Below are 21430 nucleotides of genomic sequence, written 5' to 3' on the forward strand. Positions count from 1 at the left end.
AGGCGAGGCGCAGTTCATCTCGAACGAGCCTAATACTAACCGGCAGAGTCACAGTCAAGGACATGTAAGACGTTTATTTTTTTCTCTTTTTTCTTTTTCTCTCCTCAATAATACTACAGCCTTTGGCTGTTAGAACATTGAATCCTGATTTTTGGGACTATTTTCTTTTTCTTCTTTTTCTCTTTGCTCTTTCTCTCTCTCAGAAATACTTCTAATAGGCTGCCATAAAGGTTTTTGTTTTTTGTTTTTTTTTCTCTGGGAGAGTTGTAACACTAAATGAAGAGGGGTACATTTTTCAGTTAAGATTAAATTTGGTCTGTTGCTGCAGTAGTCAGTCACACTAGCATCTGCTCTCCACCCAGAGAGGTTTCTGAGTAGGTGCGATTATTGTTTCCTTCTTATTTATTTATTTTTTTATATATATATTTTTCTCTCCCTTTTTGCTTGTTTGTTTGTTGTTTTAGATGTCAATTTGTGTTCTTTCTGTCAATGCCAGGGGGATCAAAAATCAATTGAAGAGAAAATGTCTTTTTTTATATTGCCAGAATAAAGGGGCAGACTTTTATTTTGTTCAAGAAACTCATGCTGTACAAACATATGTTATTCTGGAGGAGTCAGTGGGGAAAAGATATGTGGTTTTCTTATGGTAGCAATAGATCAGCAGGGGTAGCTATTTTGCTTGGGAAATTCAAAGGCCAGGTAATTAATCGTTTTGCAGATACAAATGGGAGATGGATAATCCTCACAAGCCTATAACCATGCGGCGCTTTTGCTTCTTGGCATTCAAGCGAATACTTGCAAACCACCTCTGCAGGTGCTGCATGTGCAGTAGTCCCAACTGCACCACTTTAACTTTACTATTCATTTTATCTGTGGTGTTGCAAACATGGAAACAGAATGGAAACAGCTCATCCCTACAACTCAATCTGTGTGAAAATGTGTGTAAATTAAGTTTTTGGGATAGCGGCCACATTGGAAGCATGCAAATTAGAGAGCATAAATAAGATATAATATTATTTAAAAATAAATCATATATCTGAGTATTCCAATGTGTTTCTAATTCTTAAAAATATGAAATAGACACTGAGTTTGCCAAAAGAATAAAAAAAAAACCTATTGTAGATGGCTGCCATCTTGGAAATATGCAAATTAGGGGTCCAGATGCATCCAGTCATAAAAAATAAGTATTCCAATATGTTTCTCGTGGTCAAAAACATGTAACAGACACCAAGCTTGCATTTGTAGCTCATCTGGTTTAAAAGTTACAGCCAAAACTGTTTTGAAGTCACAGACATATGTGATTTTGCCACCATGGTCATCACCAGAATGCCAATCTGTGATGTCTCGATATCCAGGTGTCTTCTACGTAAGTTCCAAATTTAGTGCTTTTATTACAAACTGAATCATTGTCTTGATTTTGCAAGCTATGCCGCCCTACTATCAGTGTTCATTGTTCAGGAGGTTTTTAACATGAGGTGAATTATACACAGAGAATAAAGCAGTTTGGCATCACAAATCTATGTTTTTCTGACACTTTTGTCACAGAGGGGCTGCTTAAGTCATGTGATTATGCACAAAAGAAAGCATATTTATGATATTATATACCATTTCTGCCAAAATATCTCCCCAAATCCTACACATTGGACCTTTAAGCAGAACTAATTAATTTAATTTTTGTCACAAAAATGAATGACTGTGTCCATTTAAGTTTTGTAGTTGAGTAGTAACTGATGTCTTCTTTGTGTCTCTTCAGGTATGGGGGCTGTTCCCAGCAGGTGTGATGGTGTCACTGGGGGGATGGGGTCTCAGTACAGTGGGAGCGACCAGGACAGGGACAACCAGCCTATACTTAAGAAGGATGACAGCAGGAGACACAGCTCTGGAGAGACGGTGCACTGTCCCACATGCCAGGGTACTGGACGTATACCTAGAGGTAACACACACACACACACACACACACATACACACACACTGTGGCCTGATGAGGCACCATCTTGGGGTCCGACATCTAGTTATAAGTTAACTATATGGGTAGCACTTAGTTTATGTTACTGTATGAAAATGTATTTTGACATTGTAATTGTGGTGTGCATTGCATATCTTGGTCACATTTTTTTAATAACCAAATTCAAGGAATGCTTAAACGTTTGCTTATGTTATGGATTTATGTTAAAAATGACTGACTAAATCTTATTATCTGGTTTGTTTGTTTGTTTTTTCAAATGACAGCATTGCTTCCAGTCTCAGTATACAGTATTGGTCAGGATCAAGTGATAGCACAAATGTAACAGTGATGCTTTTGAGAACATTGGCTTCCTTCGTTAATAGAACAAAGTAAGATATTGTTATTGTCATGGTTTTTTGTTGACACTAGCACTGAAAAATACCCGACCAGAAGCCTGATTTGGGGTTAGCAAAGTAACTTCAGGGCCAGCCAAAACAGAGGTCAGTCTGGTGGAACAGGTTGCTGAGTTAGTAAACATTCCGACTGCCAGTGGTGGGGATAACATTACAGGGCAAAGTACTGGCTGGTAGTGGTTGAGACCATGGGGGAAAAACAGCATATTTTCACATCTAACGTGGTGAATCAGGGGTTAGTTAGCGCCTCACACATATACCCTTAATACCATTTACCCTGGTGAAATTTCAGGAAAGTCTAAATAAAATAGATACCACCCAAGCCTACTTCTCACAATATCAAATCTGCTCCTACATTGCCATCCTTGATATGAATCCATGTTTCATGTGTTTTTCAGGTCAGGAGAGCAAGCTGGTGGCTGTCATCCCCTGTAATGACCAGAGGCTGAGACCCAGACACACGTAAGAACTAAATATTCAGCACTGTGGTAATGCCAGGAAAGCCTGGAAGGGACTCACTGTTATGATAGGTAGGGAGGGTGAAAAACAAGATGTCCCACCACAATAAGGTGTAGCTTTAGAGCTATTGCTGTAGTTTCAGTGATAGTAATAACTTTGACATATTCACTAACACCAGTATTGTAACTATAATTGTACAGACAGTGGCAGAAGTAGCAGCCAACCTAGCTGGAATCCAACCTAGTAAAGCACCTGCACCTGATGGATTAAAGGATAGGGTGATTACATTTTGTAGGTTTCAGCTTACAGTCACTTTTAGGAAATTGCTCCAGTAGGGATGCACGATAATATCGGCACATCATCCGTATCAGCCAATATCGGCTTTAAAATGAACTATTAGAACCGGCCAACATGCTTTCTCTTAATTTGCACAATGAAGGAATATTACATAATGAAAGGATGTTTTGCTGCCTTTTGCAGCAGCTGTAGACTGAGAAAAAAATAACTCAATTCACTGGGTTGACTGCCGGCGACTTGTAATGCTACTCAATGCATGAACTGACAACATGAATCTGTCAACACTCCTTAAATTTCACCATTAGAAGTTTGACCATTCCATCAGATTTATTGTCTCTCTTGGATGACACTTTTAGTAATGAGTGGATCTTCAAATGTTTAGAAATATATACTAATTTTGACAGGATTCTGTGAACTGCATATATTCTTATCCTCACTTGGAGGAGCATTATTTCTCTGGGCTCTGGCAACACTAAACCCCTGTGCTTGCCTAAGAAAGACTAAATGCACAAACCTGCTATTTTTGGATATCCCATCGAGAGAGACTCTCACTGCAGCCTGTTGTATTTTGTTCGGAAAATGTCAGCATACAGCCCCGTTCTGTGCAGACTTCCATCTTTGTCACCGGTGATAAAGAAATACTGCGAGAGCTGGACAGAGCAGTGAATGACAACAACCCCGCCCACTTTTAAGAGCACTGTTAGCGGTAGAAAAACTAAATGGACCCAGGGTCTTGGTACCATGTCTGAAGGGTTACTTTTGGTTCCAAAAGTACTAAACCAAAAGTGTTTGGTGGAAACACGTTTATGTTTTGGGGATGTCCATCCATCCCATTCTCATGAATGTGAGATCTCAAGAATACCTTGAGGGAATTTCTTTAAATTTGGCACAAATGTCCACTTTGAGTCAAGGATAAACTCATTAGAATTTGGTGGTCAAAGGTCAAGGTCACTGTGACATTGTGTCTGCCTCATTCTCGTGAATGAGATATCTCAAAAAGATTTTGAAGGAATTTCCTTAAACTTTGGCACAAATGTCCACTTTGAGTCAAGAATGAACTGATTATAATTTGGTGGTCAAAGGTCACTGTGACTTTACAAAACATGTTTTTGGCTATAACTCAAGAATTCATATGCTAGTTATGACAACATTTCACACAATTATGCATTTTATATCCAAAAGGTCAAAGGTCAACCTCGCTGTGACATCATAATATTCTGCAAAAACACTTTTCTGGCCATAACTTAATGTCTCAGGAAAAGAAGGGGAGACATTTAGTCAATTATTGAGTTGGTGAAACTAATCTTGGGTGTCAATCTTGAAACTGTGCTGATTTTATGGATCTTCTTTGCTACCAGCGGTAATATGTTCCTGAAGACTCCATGTTTTTACAGACATGAATGTAAACTGTAACTGCGGTGAGATGGGTTCACAGAGGTGTTTCCTTTTCTATCAGGAAGCTGTACGTTGCTGTGTCTGTTGGTGTGTGCCTCCTGGTCAGCGCCTTGGTTTTGTTCTTCCTGTTTCCTCGCTCTGTCCTCCTGTCTCCAGTAGCTGTCAAGTCATCCTTTGTTTACTTCACTGAAGACGACGTCCAAATTAACATCACGGTGGGTAGAGAGAGAGTGAAAGAGAAGAGTGAAGGGTGTAATGGATGAAGAAAGAAAAGTGAATGGTGTGGATGGAAGGACTGATGGATGGGATTTATTTTGTTATTTCTCATAGCAATGCAATTTACTCTCATTGTAGTGCGGTGTATTATGTGTTATTAAATGATAACTGTGTTTTCTTGTAGAATGTCCTAAACATCACCAACAACAACTTTGCCGTGGTGCAGGCCTACAATCTGACAGTGCAGGCCCTGAACTTCGACATGGTGGTGGGAACAGTTTCTATTAAGAACGTCACCTCTGTCCAGCCTCTGTCTGTCATAATGGTGAGACATCCCATCCTCACAGGAACAGAAGGGGATACAGTGTACTGTATCTTAGCGGAAAGGATGATTAAGAATAGTTTCAGTTGTTAATATCAGTTATACAAATGAGCATGGAAATGGTGGGAGAAAGTGAAAACTCTCTTTCCTCATTACCACCACTTAGGTGCCCTTGAGCAAGGCACTTAATCTCCAACTACTCCAATGAAGCTGCTCAGTTGCCATCAGACCAGACTGGTTTTAGTGGGCAGATTCCAGGTGTGAACATTCAACTGATCTGTATAAATGTGGAAAGGGAACTCCTAAAAAACAGAGCCTGGCTTTCAGCGAAGTCTCCAAGATTAACTTAAGGATAAGACACCAAATCGGATTAATCCGTGGCTGGAAATAGTATTTTTCGAAAAATGAAACTCTATTGACGTGCACTGTTTTTAAAAACAGGACCGTCAGCAGGAACCAAATGGCTTAAAGGCTGAGAGCCACACACAGGGTCCAGAACTCAGGAAGTATTTAAAGACTGAGGTGAAAAACCTCTGGTCAATGTTCACATACCAAAAATAAACTTAATGAGCATCTGTTGTCCTTCCTTGAATACATCAGTGTTTCCCATAGATTGATTTATTTGTGGCGGCTTACCACAATATCAACACTGACGGCTGCTCAGCCCCTCGTTGCCCCGCTCTGTTCATCAGACCACAAATGAGACAAGAATTAGCTAGCTGGTGTACCCAGCAAACCCTCCGCCTCACTCCGCTAGGAGATTAGTTTGCTGGGAGGAAAGGAGTACACAGATCTAATGAAAGACCTTCAGTTGGCAGCTGTAGCAGCTTGAATTCAGCCAGCAGGCTGTTTGTCTGTGGCAACGCTGGCTCTAACCTGTGTAACAGCAGCAACAGAAAGTTTGCTGATTTGGTGGGGAGTTGGGGCTGGGATCATATTCTTGCTGCTGGGGTTTGAGCAGGCTGAATTGGAGTTGCTATTGTCGCTAACTAAAGGTTCAATGATTTCATTTTGTTTTAGTTTGGTTTTTTAATGCCTCCGTGCCAGCAAAAGCTGTTATGTTATTGGGTTGCCCCATTCTTGTGAACACCATATTTTTATTTTATTTTATTTAACCTTTATTTACCTTGAGGGAATTTCCAAAATTTGGCACAAATGTTCACTTGAAGCGATGAACTGATCAGATTTTGGTGTTTAAAGGTAAAGGTCACTGTGAGCTCACAACCTTCTCATTTTCGTGAACGTGACATCTCAGAAACACCTACAAGGAATTTATATTTGGCACAGACATCTGCTTGAACTTAAGGATGAACTGATTACAGTTTGGAGGTTGAACGTTACTGTGACCTCAAAACATGTTTTTGGTTATAATTCAAGAACAAGTAGACAGGTCAAAGCAGTTTAAATTGGGCACCCTGAATGAGATTTGCAAATGGGTTGCATAGAAATGGAATCATGATCTATCAGCTGACTCCCCTCCATCAATGAGCTTGAGATCAGCTGATGTAGCTGGGATGTGAGCTGAGCTTGACATTGGGTGTTTCTCAAAGTCAAGGATCCCTCCCAGTTAAGGATGTTGGCACTCTCTGATGTTTTTGTACAATTTGTACAAACAAATGTAGCAGTATTTTCAGAGTCTCGTGACTTTTAGGGAGAATATATTTCTGGATCATATTTAAGAGTAAGTGGAGTAATGAGGTAAAGAAAGCAGTTGAAAAATAGTTCTAAATTATCATTAACAGTATATACACAGACTCACACACAGAATCACTTCAAAGTGATCCATATTTTATGTGTGTGTCACCACACACTCCACTGTAGTAATATGAACAGATCTGATCTGATGAGCTGTGCTGCTTTGACACAGCTGACTGTGCCATTTCACATTATACTGCTGGGTAATCCTAATGTTTTTACTGTGGCTGTTCTCGCAGTGATTTCCCCAAAAGACACACCAATTGAAACCAAAAGAATTAGAGCAATTATCATGTCATTATCACATGAACAGTCGAAGGAGGAGGGAAGGTGGACACAGCACTCAATCTCTGCTGTAAATGATTCATTTATAAATGTTTATGTTTTATCTAAATCAACATTATTTTGAAAATCTTATTCTTCAGCAATGGACACATTGGAAAGAGGTTTCTGTATGATAAAAACTCCTGGAGCCATTAATCCAGATAAAAGACATATTTGTCTAAATCCTGCCAAGCTCTGCTGGTGCAGGTTTCATTACAGAGGCCCCGCCCTCACTTCCAGTAAATCCTGTGCAAAGCATTCTGGGGATTTTATACCTGTGGAGGATCCACACCAATGGCGCCGGAAGCGGGGGGGCAGGCGCACCGGATTCATTTCAGAAGTGGGGGAGCTAAAAAGTGCTGTGCATCTAGGGCTTGTCACCGTGTGGGCGTGGCTACCTGTGTAATGTCCAGTTAATAATAGGGACTAGTTACAAGTGCGTAGTGATCAGGGATTGAAGTACAGCCTGAGTTGAGTGTGAGCTTGCGCAACAGCGGCAACTTATTAACTGGACATTACACAGGTAGCCACGCCCACACGGTGACAAGCCCCAGATGCACAGCACTTTTTGGCCCCCCCACTTCTGAAACGAATCCGGTGCGCCTGATCCACACATGCATCCTTGGAACTTCTCTGAAAGAAGGACTCAGTCCTTCGTGAAACTCGGAAGGATCCTTGACATTGGAACAGTCCTTCGGCGGGGGTCAATGATGTAGCATCCTTCAAATTCGGCCATTTGAGGATCCTGCCTTGACATTGAGAAACACCCACTGTGTCCTGCCTAAACTATTCTTATGCTCAATTAAAATGCAACTTTTGTGCAGTTTGAATAGTTTTGTCAATGATCTGCTTCTGCCTCTTGACTTCCTTCCAGTATTCCTTTGTGATCCCCATCAAACTGACAGACCCTGATCTGAGGTGAGCTGCCAGTCTTACTGTAACTTTCTAATAGCACAATTCTGTCAGTTATTAACAGCTCTTGAAATGATAGCAAATTGCAGTTTTGTTGTTCCAACTCTAAAATGTAGCGTTCACAAAAATGCTGTGTTTTTACCTCTGATAAACTCCATGGGAGGTGATAAATTGGTCACGGTGTTGGCAGTTAACTTTGTTTTTATCAAAGCATAGATAATCACTCAGCCTGTCCACCGTAGGTATATTTGCTCTGAAAGTACAAAGGACACGTGAGTTTAGAAGAGATTATTTTTCTTCATTTCAAAGTAAAAAAAAACAAACTAAATTCATTGTTGATTTATTCATTAAGACTCAGTGTGCTCTAACAGTTAAAGACAGGACTCCTAGCTGTGCTCAAGCTAAAGAAGTGTGCAAATTATCATTCAGATTAAAAAAGTTGTAAAACATCAAAGAAAAGGTTTGCATTTAAATAGTGGTGGTCATCCAACTGTATTCCAGAGCTTCTCAGCTCTGTGCACACTATGGGATAGAGCTGTTGGTTTTGAATTACATGTGTATGCTGCACACTGGTAGAACCTGTTACATTAGCTAACCTGATAGCAGTTAGCTTTGTCTTCCAGAGATATGATATGTTCCTGTTTCAGCTTACTGTCTGTTTGTGATTATCATCTGCTTCATCAGTTCAAAACATGGATTATCAATATTGCCATTATTATAAATCCTGTACAATGTACATTTTTGGCACTACCACTCACGAGCTGTTTTTACCACTCTTTCCCTGCAGTAACTACTGCAGGAAAGCTTCTCTGCCTGTCCACATTCTGTATCTGCATCTACAGTAAGTATCATATTATGTTCAGTCATGTGTCAGGGCACCAACATACAACAAAGACAAGTTAAAAGTCAGGAGAATACTGAATGGTTGGAGCGCTTGCTAATATGGTTTGAGATGCTAAAATGTTTCTCTGTAATATTTTTAGCTGCAACTCGCAGGTTGCTTGATCAGTGGGTTAATAAATCGACAAAAAATTCCTCAGCCTTTTGCTGCCACAGTTTTTGCCCTTGGAGGATTAAATTTGGGATGGAAGTTACAGCTTTTGAGAATTTGCGCTTGTTTTACTCTGAATGTCATTTTTAGGGACCTAAAAACTATTATTACAATCAAAACTATCTGAATAATCCCCGTGTTTCCACTTCTGTTTACGTCTCTTATTCAGTATCATTCTTAGGATGGTTTCACTAATGTCAGTGCTGAGACTCATGCCAGAGAGCAGAGGAAAATCCATTTACAGTATGTGTCTTGACTTCTGCCCCAGTTTGTGCTGTGAAGCCAATGCTCATGTGACTCTTGGTGAACAGATTAAACAATCCTCCACAGTGCTACAGTTACACATCTCAGACTGGGAAAGAAAAACAACACTGTGTTTGCCTTTATTTGACTACAGCTTAAAGACTGTGTTAACTCCATGCAGCATCCAACAGTGAGAGAAGTGTTGTAGATTTTACTCTTTTGGACTTCACTGTTGCTGCTGCTTTGAATGAAAGTGAGACGTGTCGCCAGAAGAAAATGTTGGCATTTTACTCTCCTGAAAACCATCATTACATATGTATGTTTCAGATGTATTATATCAGCGTTTTTAAACTGGCGTAGTATATGAGCTGAGGTGGAGGGGAATGTGGATGGCGTTATCACTAGGTGAGACGCAAACCAAGCTGCAGACCACTGTTGGAGACCAACAAACAGCAATACCGGTTGTGTTTTAGCGAGTCATTACTGTTTTACAGCTGCTTTTTAGGCATCAAATGTGGGCTGTTTTAATGCCACAAAAAGATTTTGTTTTTTACTGAGACATTGCTCTATTTCCTGCTGGGATAATGCCACAAAAAGTGGGTATTTAAGGCTAAAACATGATCTGTTCGTAACAGGGTTTATGCCAGACTTCATTTTTACAGCCAATACCGCTGTTAAAACTCCAGAATTCCGGCCATATCACCTACTGCACATGTGTTTAGAATAGCATATAAAAAGCCATATCAAATTAAATACCTTGAAAAGATGCTAGGCTAAATGAGTGTAGGGTTGTACATTGTAAATAACAGGGGCGATTTCTGATGTGCGTTATTCGCTGCTGGTGTGTTTTGGTCTTACATGGATTGTTGGTTTTGGTCTGTAAGGAAAAACATAGCAAATGTCCAGTCTTACCATCTACAGGTTATTTTTTGAATTTAAAATCAAGTCCAAGATGTTAAAACGTCAGGATTTTAAATTTGTGCTCCCGCTGTTTTCAGGTGGTTGTCAGTATGAGTATAATTGTGCTGATTTGTCCTTTTACTTCAGGATGTCTATGACAGTGTACTACCTGGCCCACTATGAGCAGCTCTCCCTGGAGACATATGAGTACATCGACTGTGGAGCAAACAGCACCATACCACACAGTATGCAGCCCCCACCCACCTGATGGATGGACTGTGGATGGAAGGACACACAGACGAACTGATGAACAGAAACTGTGGACATGTGGACTTTTTGTGAGGTGCAATTTTTTTTTCTCCCATGAACTGTGTCATTGAAATGTTGGATATTTATAATGTGATGTCAGGATACCTTAACACTCATTCTAGATGGATGGATGATGAGAAGCCCAGCTGAGAAGGCAAGATGAATCTGAGTGACTAAATAAAGAATGGACTTTTTATACCTCATCTTAGTATGAAGGAAAGAAGGATGGGAACAAGTGCACTAATTTCACTGTCTTCACTGATGGTTTAACAGTTCTACAGATCGAATTGTACCATGGAGGAAACCCAGAAAAAAGACACTGAGTGGATGTTGATAAGAGGCCAACGGCAGCACTAAAGCAGTGAGCATACTGTTACAGTATGAAAACTGGAGCAGAAATGCCACCTGAGGACTTGAATATATTTTGATCTCAGTTCAGAGCTGTTGTTATTGAAAGTAATCACACGTGTGAAAATGGTGTGATAGTTTGTGTTGCTTCAAATATGATCTCTGTCTGAAAATCACTATTCAGTAACTTTCAGTGCATCTAATATTACTCACCTACTGTTTGTTTTTGTAATTTGTTATGCCTCTGCACTGGTGACAGCTGTGGCCGAGGGCATTATGTTCTCGAGATGTCCGGCCATACATCCATACTTATGTCCGTCCTCTTCTCGTGAATGCGATATTTCAAAACATCATTGACGGAGTTTCTTCAAATTTGGCACAAATGTCCACTTGGACTCAACAATGAACTGATTAGATTTGGAGGGTCAAAGGTCACTCTGACCTTGCGTCGGTCCCATTCTCATGAATGAGATATCTCAAGTACGCCTTGAGGGAATTTCCTGAAAGTTGTCACAAACATCCACTTAGATTTAAGGATCAACTGATTAGATTTTGGGGGTCAAAGGTCAAGGTTACTGTGATCTCACAAAAGAGGTTTTTGTCCATAACTCCAGAATTCATATACTAGTAATGACAAAATTTCACACAAATGTCTGAGAAAGGATAAAGTGATGACATTTTATATCTAAAAGGTTAAAGGTCAATTTCACTGTGACATCATGATGTTCTGTAAAAACACTTTTCTGGCCATTATTCATTGCCATATATCAGGAACAGAAGGGGAGACGTGGTCAGATACGGGGGGGTGTTAAACATCCGTGTTTTAGAATTTGTAGCTTCTTTGCAACAACATCTGTATTATATTTTACATATAAGCATTGTAAACTGTCATGGGCCTGGACAGACATGGATGTAAACTGTAACTGCAACTTGAGTGGTTCGCAGAGGCATACAACCATGAGGTGGTAATTCTAGTTTCATGAGCTGAAAAAGTAGGTTACAGTAAATTTGTTGTAATACAAGTACGTAAGTTAAGTTAGTGAAAACTGCACCATAGTTTTGTCAGACTGGTGCAGCTGTGTTGAAAATACAAACAAATGAAATCATGGGATAAGTTGTTTTATTCTGCCTTCAGCTAGAAGCAGTAGGTAGCATTATTTTTATTATTTATTTGACATCTTAAAAGGTCAAACATACATTACACCAAACACATATTAAATTAAAATGCCTTGGATAACACAATAAAGTTAAATGAATACCTAATTTCTGTTGTGGTCCTTTAATACTCAAGACCAAGACACAGTTGACATACAGTAGGTACACTATAGAAAATCAAATGTGAGGACCTTTTAGGGCTGCAGCTTTCATTAGTAGAACTGGCAGTACATAAGGTAGTAATTTGAACAAGATGCCTTATGTTACTGTTACTGGAGAAATTTGGTAGTCTGCATGCTTGAGGGCATGGTGATACAATTATGAGTTCCCTAGATATTTGTTTTGTAAGACTTTATCAGATGCTGCATGGAACCGTTTACCACTGCAAGTAGTTTGAATGATCTGGTTTCTGAGGTTCACATATTTAATGAAAGAGAACTCATGCGTAATACAGTAGGGGAGGGAGCCAGTTTCAATGCTGTAAACTGGACTATCAGTCTGATAGTCTGTACTTACTTTGCCATATATTTTATCTAAACGTGTGGACTCCATATCTACTAATTATAAACCTAGCAGCCTCTATAATCTGAGAAGACACCCAATCTACAACAGCAGAACAGTCAACACAGAGAATAAGAAGGTATGCTAGGCTAGACTAAACTCAGAGCTAGGATGAAGAACAGCAGTAAAGGCTACCCCTAATGTTAGCTTTTTAAAAATATTTTATTTTATAGTATTTTGTTTTATTAGTTTCTTTCCCAAGCTAGGCACAAAAAAAATCTCACTACATGTCAGACTGTGTATATGACCAAAAATGTGATGTGATTTTATTTGATAATCTCCACTGATGCAGTCTTGACAAAACCAACTGCAGAGCTGCTGTTCAGAGCCTCCAAACATGGTCCGGTAATCCAGTGTGGCTATCAGAGAACAGTGATCTTTCTCCTCGTCTTCACCACTGCTGGGCGTACTGTAAAGACTGTGAGATAAACAGGCATTACTCCTCTGAAAATACTCAAAAACATGCTCTGCTTTTACAAGCAAGTTGTTCTCTCCTAAGATACAGTGGGGCAAAAAAGTATTTAGTCAGCCACTGATTTTGCAANAATTACAGACCTCTCTCATCTTTCTAAGTAGGAGAACTTGCAAAATCAGTGGCTGACTAAATACTTTTTTGCCCCACTGTAGGTGATCGTGCAACTAGAAGCTGATTCATCATACTCACTGAGTATCTGTTGGGGACCTTGGCACTGTGATGGACTTGTGTCTTCAGGTTGCCCTTACAGTGGGGACACTGGCCTCCAACTGGAAACAACACATAAAATACTGGATGCAGGCTTAGTAAGTCTTCCTTAGCTTAAAGCTGCACTAACCAATACTTTCATGTGAACAATAGATGAAATCGCTGGGTGTGGCTCATAGTGATAAACCTACAGTGAATTATAACCAGTGTTAATTTCTAAAACTATGATGAAGATTTTTCTTCAACTGCCTTTTTTCCATGACAAAAATAAGATGATGATGAGCTTAAAGAAGATTTTGATAATAAAAACTAAGATTAAATCTATGTTTGATTTTCAGTGATGAGATGTGACAAAAATATTAGTGGTGGGCTATCGGACATTGAAAGCTGAGAGCAGCAGTGCTTGTTGCTGTCCTCAAATGCTGCATGAGTGACAGGCTGGTAAATCCCAATAAACAGTAGTTTCACTAGCCAGCAAAAACACTCACAGCGGAGCAGCATCAGCCGCAGGTGCAAGTTGTGAGCCGTAATTCAGCAGTAAACAGTCAGCCATGTGTGTCTGATTGTGGATGGTGGAGCTGTTGAATGGATTTGTGGAGTTTGTTAGCTGCAGCGGTGGCTGATAGCAGCTACACCTGTTAGCTGCTGAACAGCAGTGGAGCAAGGAGCCACCGGCCACCAGTCTTCACATCTGTTGATCTCCACAGGACTCCACTCAGTCTGGACTTGAGCAGGTTTATGGTTTGATGCTGTTTGACAGGCAGATGCTCAGTTATTTGTGAGTGTAGCTGTGCTGTAAGTAAACAGTCTGAAGTCAGATCAGTTTTCTCTGACAGAGATGAAAGTATAGTTTGAATCACCGACTCTGTGAGAGGACACAACTTTAAACCTCCAGACTAATATGTTGCAAATTAAGAAGGAACTCAGGCTGAAATTTCGTTGTTTTTCTGCTTCTCAACAGAGACAGCGATAAAGCAGAGTTTACAATGAACCTGGGTACAAATCCTCTCAGATTAGTTATTTGTGGTGTCAGAGCGTTTGAGAGCATAAATTGAGAGATGTTGAGCTTTTCAACAGACGATCAGTAAGTGTGTGCTCGTACACCACCCCTTAAACCTGTCAAAAACTGCTGGAGAAATGACAGTTTGTAAGTGTGTAAAAAGTTTTTGTAGTTGTCACCTTGATTCTAATTTCTGATACATGAATTAGCCTCACTGGATTTGTTTAAAGATAAAAAACAAAACATATATATAAACATAATAACTAAAAGTTGACTAAAATGTCATTAATCTCCGTCGACTACAACTAGACTAAAACTATGAAGGATAAAAATGATTAAAATGTGACTAAAACCAATGAGCATTTTCATTTCAAAAGTAGGAGTAAATCTTAAAACGCTGTCAAAATTAACACTGGTTATCACTAACTCTGCTGTGATCTTTAGCTCTGCAGAGCCGTTTAGCCTCTTTTTGCTAACTGTTTTGTTGTTCAGCAAACTACACAAACTCTGCACTCATCAATCTTGTTTCCAGCCGCAACAGCATCAAGTATCACCTCCTGAGCAGTGCTTAAATTAAGTTCCAGACACTTGTCCCCAAAGCGACCCAAGGACAGTGGAACAAAAACGCTCATGGTAATAGATACAGGAGTTTCTGCAGTGGAAAAAAAGGTATTTGATGATCAGCTTCAGCTCATCCTTAAAGGAAGCTGTTCTCAAAATAGGAAGTACAACTTGCGTTTTTTGATGAATGGTGATAGATGTTTCATTGTCCAACTGCATTCTGAATATATCCATGTCAAGAATAGTGATACCTGTTTGCTCCTGTGTTGTGTTTGACTCTGTTGCATTGCAGCTGGTCTCAGAATCCCTCTGCAGCAGCTGTAAAGTGACAGGTAACCTGAAGTAAACACTCCAAATACAGCAAACCAGTGCAAAAGAGCACAGTTAAAAGAAAATGGCAAGCTTGTAAGTTTGTAAGTTGTAAGTTTTCTGGATTTTATTCAGCATCATAGAAACAGAAGGGGAGACATTGGGTCATATACTGAACTGGTGACATTAATCTTGAAACTGTTTTGACTGTAAAGATCTTCTGTGCTGCCAGGTTGAAGATGTGTGTGAAGCACATGTTTAGTCACAAAATACACAGAATACCTTTTATTAAATTCCGTCAAAGTCTTCACTACATATTGTATATGAGTCTGGACAGATGGATGTAAACTGCAATTTGTTTGGTTCCTAGACTGTAATTCTCATTTGTTTCTTTCAAGTGCCTATTAGTGTCCTATCTTGAAATAAATGTATATGTAATTGAAGTCAATGCGTCTTAACTCAGGTCTCAAAAAATGAAACAGAGTAACTACTAAATCCAACTGAGAAAACAAATATGGTTTTTGGTCTGAATACATCCTGGATATCAGCAACAGGATACAAGCTGTCAGATTCCCACAGGAAACAAGTTTGACCCCATGCTGGGGTGTCACATGTCCCTTCTCAGTTTCAAATTAGCCCTGCTGTTGTTCAATAATAAAGTAGACCAGACAGACTGCTGGATCAACCTTTCACCTACCAGTCTATAGGCCTCTGGTTTGAAAGAAATATCTTAAGAATTGAATGCCCACTGTAGAAGTTCCATTTTTAATTGTTGTCTACATCGTCCACAAACAGTAAATGATGCACATGCTGTTCTAGATTGTTAAATGATTACTTACTCTAAATTAATAACGACAACACTCCTGTAAATGCTTTCACTGTTTGAAATATCACCATAGATGCAAATGCATGAGTCCTACAGGAGAATATGATTGAAGCACTAAGGTACACAGGATCTGGTTGTGTTGTTATTTACCTGTTGTTTGTCTCTGGCCATCCTGCGGTCCACAGCACTCTGACGCCGTCTAGCCTCCCAGTGCATTGCAGACATCCCAATGTACAGCTACAGCTGGAGGAGTATTCACCACTGGATGATTGACTTTGTTAATTGTGTTAAGAACAAAAACAACCATGGTTTGCTGCAAGCTAAATGCTAATTGTTAATCAGAATCAGAATCAGAATAGGCTTTATTGGCCAAGTATGTGTGTACATTCAAGGAATTTGACTTCGGTAGACTTGCTCTTATTGTACCACTATTGACAAATACTCAAAAATTAGACAAGAAAGTGGAATATACAAAATATACAATGTACAAAAAAATATACAATATACATCAAATTGAGTATTTATATCTGCAATAACATGTATTGAGGCCATTTGGGGGAACAAGGTTCAAACATAACACCAACATATTATCAACTTTTCAGTTGATAAGGCTAATGTGTTAGCAAACAGTTGCCTATTTACATACCCAGCAGACACAGAGCAGCTTTGGCATGCTAAATATTTGGCTCTGAGGCTGCAATATGCTGCCTGCTGCTGGAAAGATGGTGGATGGCGTGGCCCCTAGGCAAAACACCTACTAACCTGCAAACCACCGCTGTTTCAGACCAACAAAAACAGCAGTCGTTGCAGCATTTTCCAGCAGCTTTTTAGCCCCCAAAGGTGAACAGTCTTTAACGGTCTTTAGGGATAGTGTCCCCAGAACTACGTATTTCAAAACATGATCTTTACCTAACTATAACCAAGTGGTTTTTGTGCCTAAACCTAATCACTTATTCATCACAGTGTTGTCAAAACATAAATTTTAATGTACCCACTACATAATAATATACAAATGTAATGTTTCCCTGGGTTGCAGAAACATACAATCCATCATTTTGTCTTGTGAATAGATTGATCATCAACATGTATCTTGACTTGGGCTAGACCAGGGGTCTGCAACCTTTGCCATTAAAAGAGCCATTTTTGACCAAAAATATCTGTGTGGAGCCGCAAAACATGTTTGAGCCTTATAATCAAAGTAAATAGCCTATTAAGTCTAAATTAGCGTATACTTATGGTCTAAATAAGCATTTGTTAATATGTTTTACCACAAGGTGGACACTGTGCAGGGCACTATAAATAATTATCTGGTACTTAAATTTTGCAGAGCTGGCAGTGAGAGCAAACAAATCTGTCCACGCACTACTACATTCTCTATTTTATTCAATTTACTTTTTTGGATTTGGCATCCATAGCTAACCAGCCACTGCTATCGAAGTTCAGCAACATTTGGATTCATAGAATGAATTTCCATAGACTTCTTTTCTCAAAGGCTCAAGGAGCCACTGGACAGGGGCTAAAGAGCCACATGTGGCTCCGGAGCCACAGGTTGCCTACCCCTGGGCTAGACTATTCCAATTCATGACGGATTTTTATTATTATTATTATCATTATTATTGTGAGCATTATAATGTGGAGTTAGTGGCATTTCCCATGCAGGGAAGATGCTATTGAGTTGTATTATGGGAATGTAGTGTGTTTGGGGCTTGACATAAGGTCTTATAGCCACTGATGCATTGATTGTAACCATTCTGTTTTGAATGTGTCTCTCCCAAGTTACCCAACTTTATGACAGTGCAACACTAAATCACGGGACTCTTTAAGGTGTTGGGTGTGATTCCTCTAATTGTGTAACATTGTAAAGCTCCTTCTGAATTTCCTCTAAGTGCAGTTCAACATGGCCTAATCCGCTTTCTGTGTCCCATTGTTGCCAATTGCCAAAAAAAATGCTGACATTGTACTTTTATGCAAACCACAGATATGTTCGCACATTATTACATCATTGTACATGAGTTGGTGTGGGTCCGAACCCTGGAGTGGGGGAGCCCCTCCATGCAAAGTTTGCATGTTCTCCCCGTGTCAGAGTTTTCTCTGGGTACATGGGCTTCCTCCCACAGTCCAAAGACATGCAGGTTACATGAACTGGTGAATCTAAATTGGCTGTAGGTGTGAATATGAGTGTGAATGGTTGGCTGTTTCTATATGTCAGCCCTTTGATAGTCTGGAAACCTGCCCAGGGTTAATACCACAGCTTCCCTTTGTTGTGTTACATTCAGGAAATGACCTGTAATAATTTCCAGGAAATGACCAGCATGCCTAAGGTTGAATAATTGTCCATTTCTTCATTTTCATCCTAAAAACCAAAAACACAGCTTTCAGCATATCGAACAGTCTTCCGTGCCACAACGGTCAAAAACCATTTGCCATTCCGGTTCAAACACCTGGCGGCAACAATGTCCCTCTGACCTTTATTGACTAAGCCCAAAACACCAGCACATAGCCACCCCATGTACTCACATGGTAAATAAAAATTAATGTTTGCTAAATGAAAGGACATATTTGGCTCTTACACATGGTTCTGACAAATAGAGCTACCACTCAGAATGACCTACTAACACAAACTGCTCATTCATGGTGCGTTTAAGTGATGAAATAAACCCACCAAAACCATACCAGGTGACACAACCATACTTTTAACCACATTTATAGAGGTAGTAGCATATTCTGATGGATAATTCCTATCCTATATAATGGCCTACTCTACTTTTAACCACATTGTGATAGATATTTCTACTTGACAGAATGAGCTGCTCTACTTTTACCTACATTTATAGAACTTGTAGTCCATTCTGATAGATTCTTTGCTACTGGTAGGTCATTCTGAGCAGGTAGCTCCATTTGTCAGAACACCAACATTTTCTTATGGCGACTGGGCTGCAAATAAACCAGTATCCTAAGGTGTATTACTTTAAATGGATTGCGGACAGCATATGAAGTAGCTGGTACAACACTGAATCTATTTCAGCTGATAAAACAGCAGCAGTTAGTGCTGTGGTAACAGCTTTTAAATGTCAAAAGGTAGCAGGTAGCTTAATCCACATACAATACAAGATATTTTGTTCTATTACCAAAATAATATTTAGATGTACAGCTGCTTCCTCTCTGTCTAACTGCATTGTGTCTACAGGTTTTGATCTGACATTACAGTCACCTGATACAGTAACTCCCAACCACTGTCAGCTCCTCTGATTACTGATCTCTTCCTGTATTACTCTCAGTGCCACTCCTGTCACCTGGCTGGCACACATTGGATATCCTATCACAGCTAATCACTACTTTGACTTATTTTATTAATAAGATGATTATTCAATTTAATTACTGTATCATGCATCTAAATATGCCTGGCCTGCTTGGGTTTGCATTTCATATAAACCAGATACAGAATGCAGCACATACACATTTTCTAATGAAAAAGTCCAATAATTAAGATTATCACTTCACATGATGTTTTTCAGAAGTTTTTGTTGGTTTCTTATATAACCCATAAATCATGGGATTGTAACCCTCTGTGGAAATTAAAGTAAACCCTAACTGGACAGTCTTTGCTTCATGGCAAACATAATGACAGTAATATTAAACAGTCTTTATGATTTCTGATCACCTATACATTTTAAATGTATTTGTTTGTGATCCATTTCATGAAAAGTTGACACTCTTAAGTCATCATAGAGTACAGAAGAAACTCACTCTCCAATCCTTCCAAATCACATAGCTTACACTGCGAGATTTTCTAGCTGTAACCAAAGATCTTTGGTGTCTGAATTAACCCAATTTAATGTATAAGTCAAGGGAATAGTTTTGCTTAATCTGCAAATACACTATACTTTCTATATCATGTAGCCTATTTGGGTAAGACACATGGCCATGAGATAAAACATGCAATTTTTTGCTGAAAGAAAATTAAATATGCGTCAGCAGTCAATACAATTTAGTGCAGTGACACCTGAGAAATAATGAGCGAGCACATAAGAGCATTTACTCACCTGACCTGTGTTTAAACCTGGAGAAAAAGCAGCTGTGGAATTCACAGTGGAGGACTGGTGGAGGCTGAGGTGTCAGTCTCTCTTTACCTCTCTCCTGTCTCTGACCTTGTTAAGGTCCAGGCAAGTTTCCAGGCAACATAATGCTCTCCTGGGCAGCTTTTGTAAGAGAGAAACAGAAAGGTAGGAAGGATAAATCATTGTTCACAACCCCCGTGGCTCACTAACAATGGTCCCACCTCCCGATGTGTGTGTGTGATTCTCTGTGTGATCCTGGGTTTATGTTCTTATTAACTCTCTCATGCATTTTCCATAGCCATACAGCAGATATTAACTTCAGGAGAATTACTCCTGCATACTGTCAGCAGTAAGTTTATGAACAACAACATCAAACACAACTCAATCACCAGAAAAAATGTTGGCATTGTAAGTTTGCAAATCAATGGTATGTTACATTTGCGCATAATTATGTAGCAGATACATTGATACCTCACATTTCTTTACATTTCAGTAAATTATAGTTTTGGCTTAAAATACTGCTTGTCATGTCACTATGCCCAATAGAAAAATAGCAACGACTTGCTAAAAACATCCACGTTTGGTGCCGAAAAAGCTACCTGGAAAACAGTGAAAGGTCACTAAAGAACACCCACATTTGATACCCAAATGGAAAAACAGCAATGACTTGCTTAAAATACCCATATTGGGTACCTAAAAGCCACCAGGAAGACAGGAATGGGTCACTAAAAAACACCCACCTTTGGTACCTAAAATGCCGGTAGAAAACCAGCGATGGGTTGCTATATAAACACCCACAATGAGTGCTTCAAAAGCTGCAAGAAAAACAGCAATGGGTTGCTAAAAAATACAGACTATTAGTGACCAAAAAGCTGTTAGAAAAACAGTGATAGGTCAAAAACACCCACAATTGGTGCCTTAAAAGCCACCAGGACAACAGCAATGGATTCACTAAAAACCAACTACTTTTGGTGCCAAAAAGCTGCGGGATAAACAGTGATGGGTGGCTATAAAAACACGCCCACAATTGTTGCCTAAAAAGCTGCTGGGACAACAGCAACAGGTCGCTAAAAAACCCCACCTACAACTGGTGCACAAAAAGCTGCGGAAAAAACAGGAATGACTCGCTAAAAAATACCCACACTGTGTGCCTAAAAAGCTGCCAGGAAAACAGCCATGGGTTGCTAAAAAATATTGGTCTACTATTGTATGTACTATCTGGTCTACTATTAGTGGCCAAAACGCTGTTCAGAAAAAAGTAATGGGTCACTAAAAACACCTGCAATTGATGCCTTAAAATCTGCCGGGACAACAGAAACGGGCCACTATAAAACAACACCCACTTTTGGTGCCCAATAAGCCACTGGAAAAAAAAGAAACAGGTCACTAACACACAACTGGTTTTGTTGTTTGCTGGTCTCAAACGGTGGTCTGCAGCTTGGCAAGGGT

General features: G+C 39.6%; 1 protein-coding gene across 2 annotated transcripts in view; it reads left to right on the forward strand.

The window, feature by feature from the left end:
* Positions 1–12092, forward strand: part of LOC126404993 (transmembrane protein 106A-like) — a 14316-nt gene extending 2224 nt beyond the window's left edge. The window contains exons 2-9 of one of the 2 annotated variants that reach the window (XR_007571543.1): positions 1754–1933; positions 2757–2820; positions 4571–4724; positions 4910–5050; positions 7941–7984; positions 8766–8819; positions 10320–10515; positions 10755–12092. Coding sequence is in view for 1 of the 2 variants with exons in the window: in XM_050068477.1 (XP_049924434.1) it covers positions 1756–1933; positions 2757–2820; positions 4571–4724; positions 4910–5050; positions 7941–7984; positions 8766–8819; positions 10320–10440 (756 nt within the window). In the remaining variant the exon portion in view is untranslated. Of the gene's footprint in view, positions 1–1753; positions 1934–2756; positions 2821–4570; positions 4725–4909; positions 5051–7940; positions 7985–8765; positions 8820–10319 lie in introns of both variants that reach the window. The other variant, XM_050068477.1, reaches the window with a different exon arrangement.
* The last annotated feature ends 9338 nt before the right edge of the window (positions 12093–21430 follow it).

The sequence above is a fragment of the Epinephelus moara genome, chromosome 18, assembly GCF_006386435.1.
Source record: "Epinephelus moara isolate mb chromosome 18, YSFRI_EMoa_1.0, whole genome shotgun sequence".
In the NCBI taxonomy this organism is placed as follows: domain Eukaryota; kingdom Metazoa; phylum Chordata; class Actinopteri; order Perciformes; family Serranidae; genus Epinephelus; species Epinephelus moara.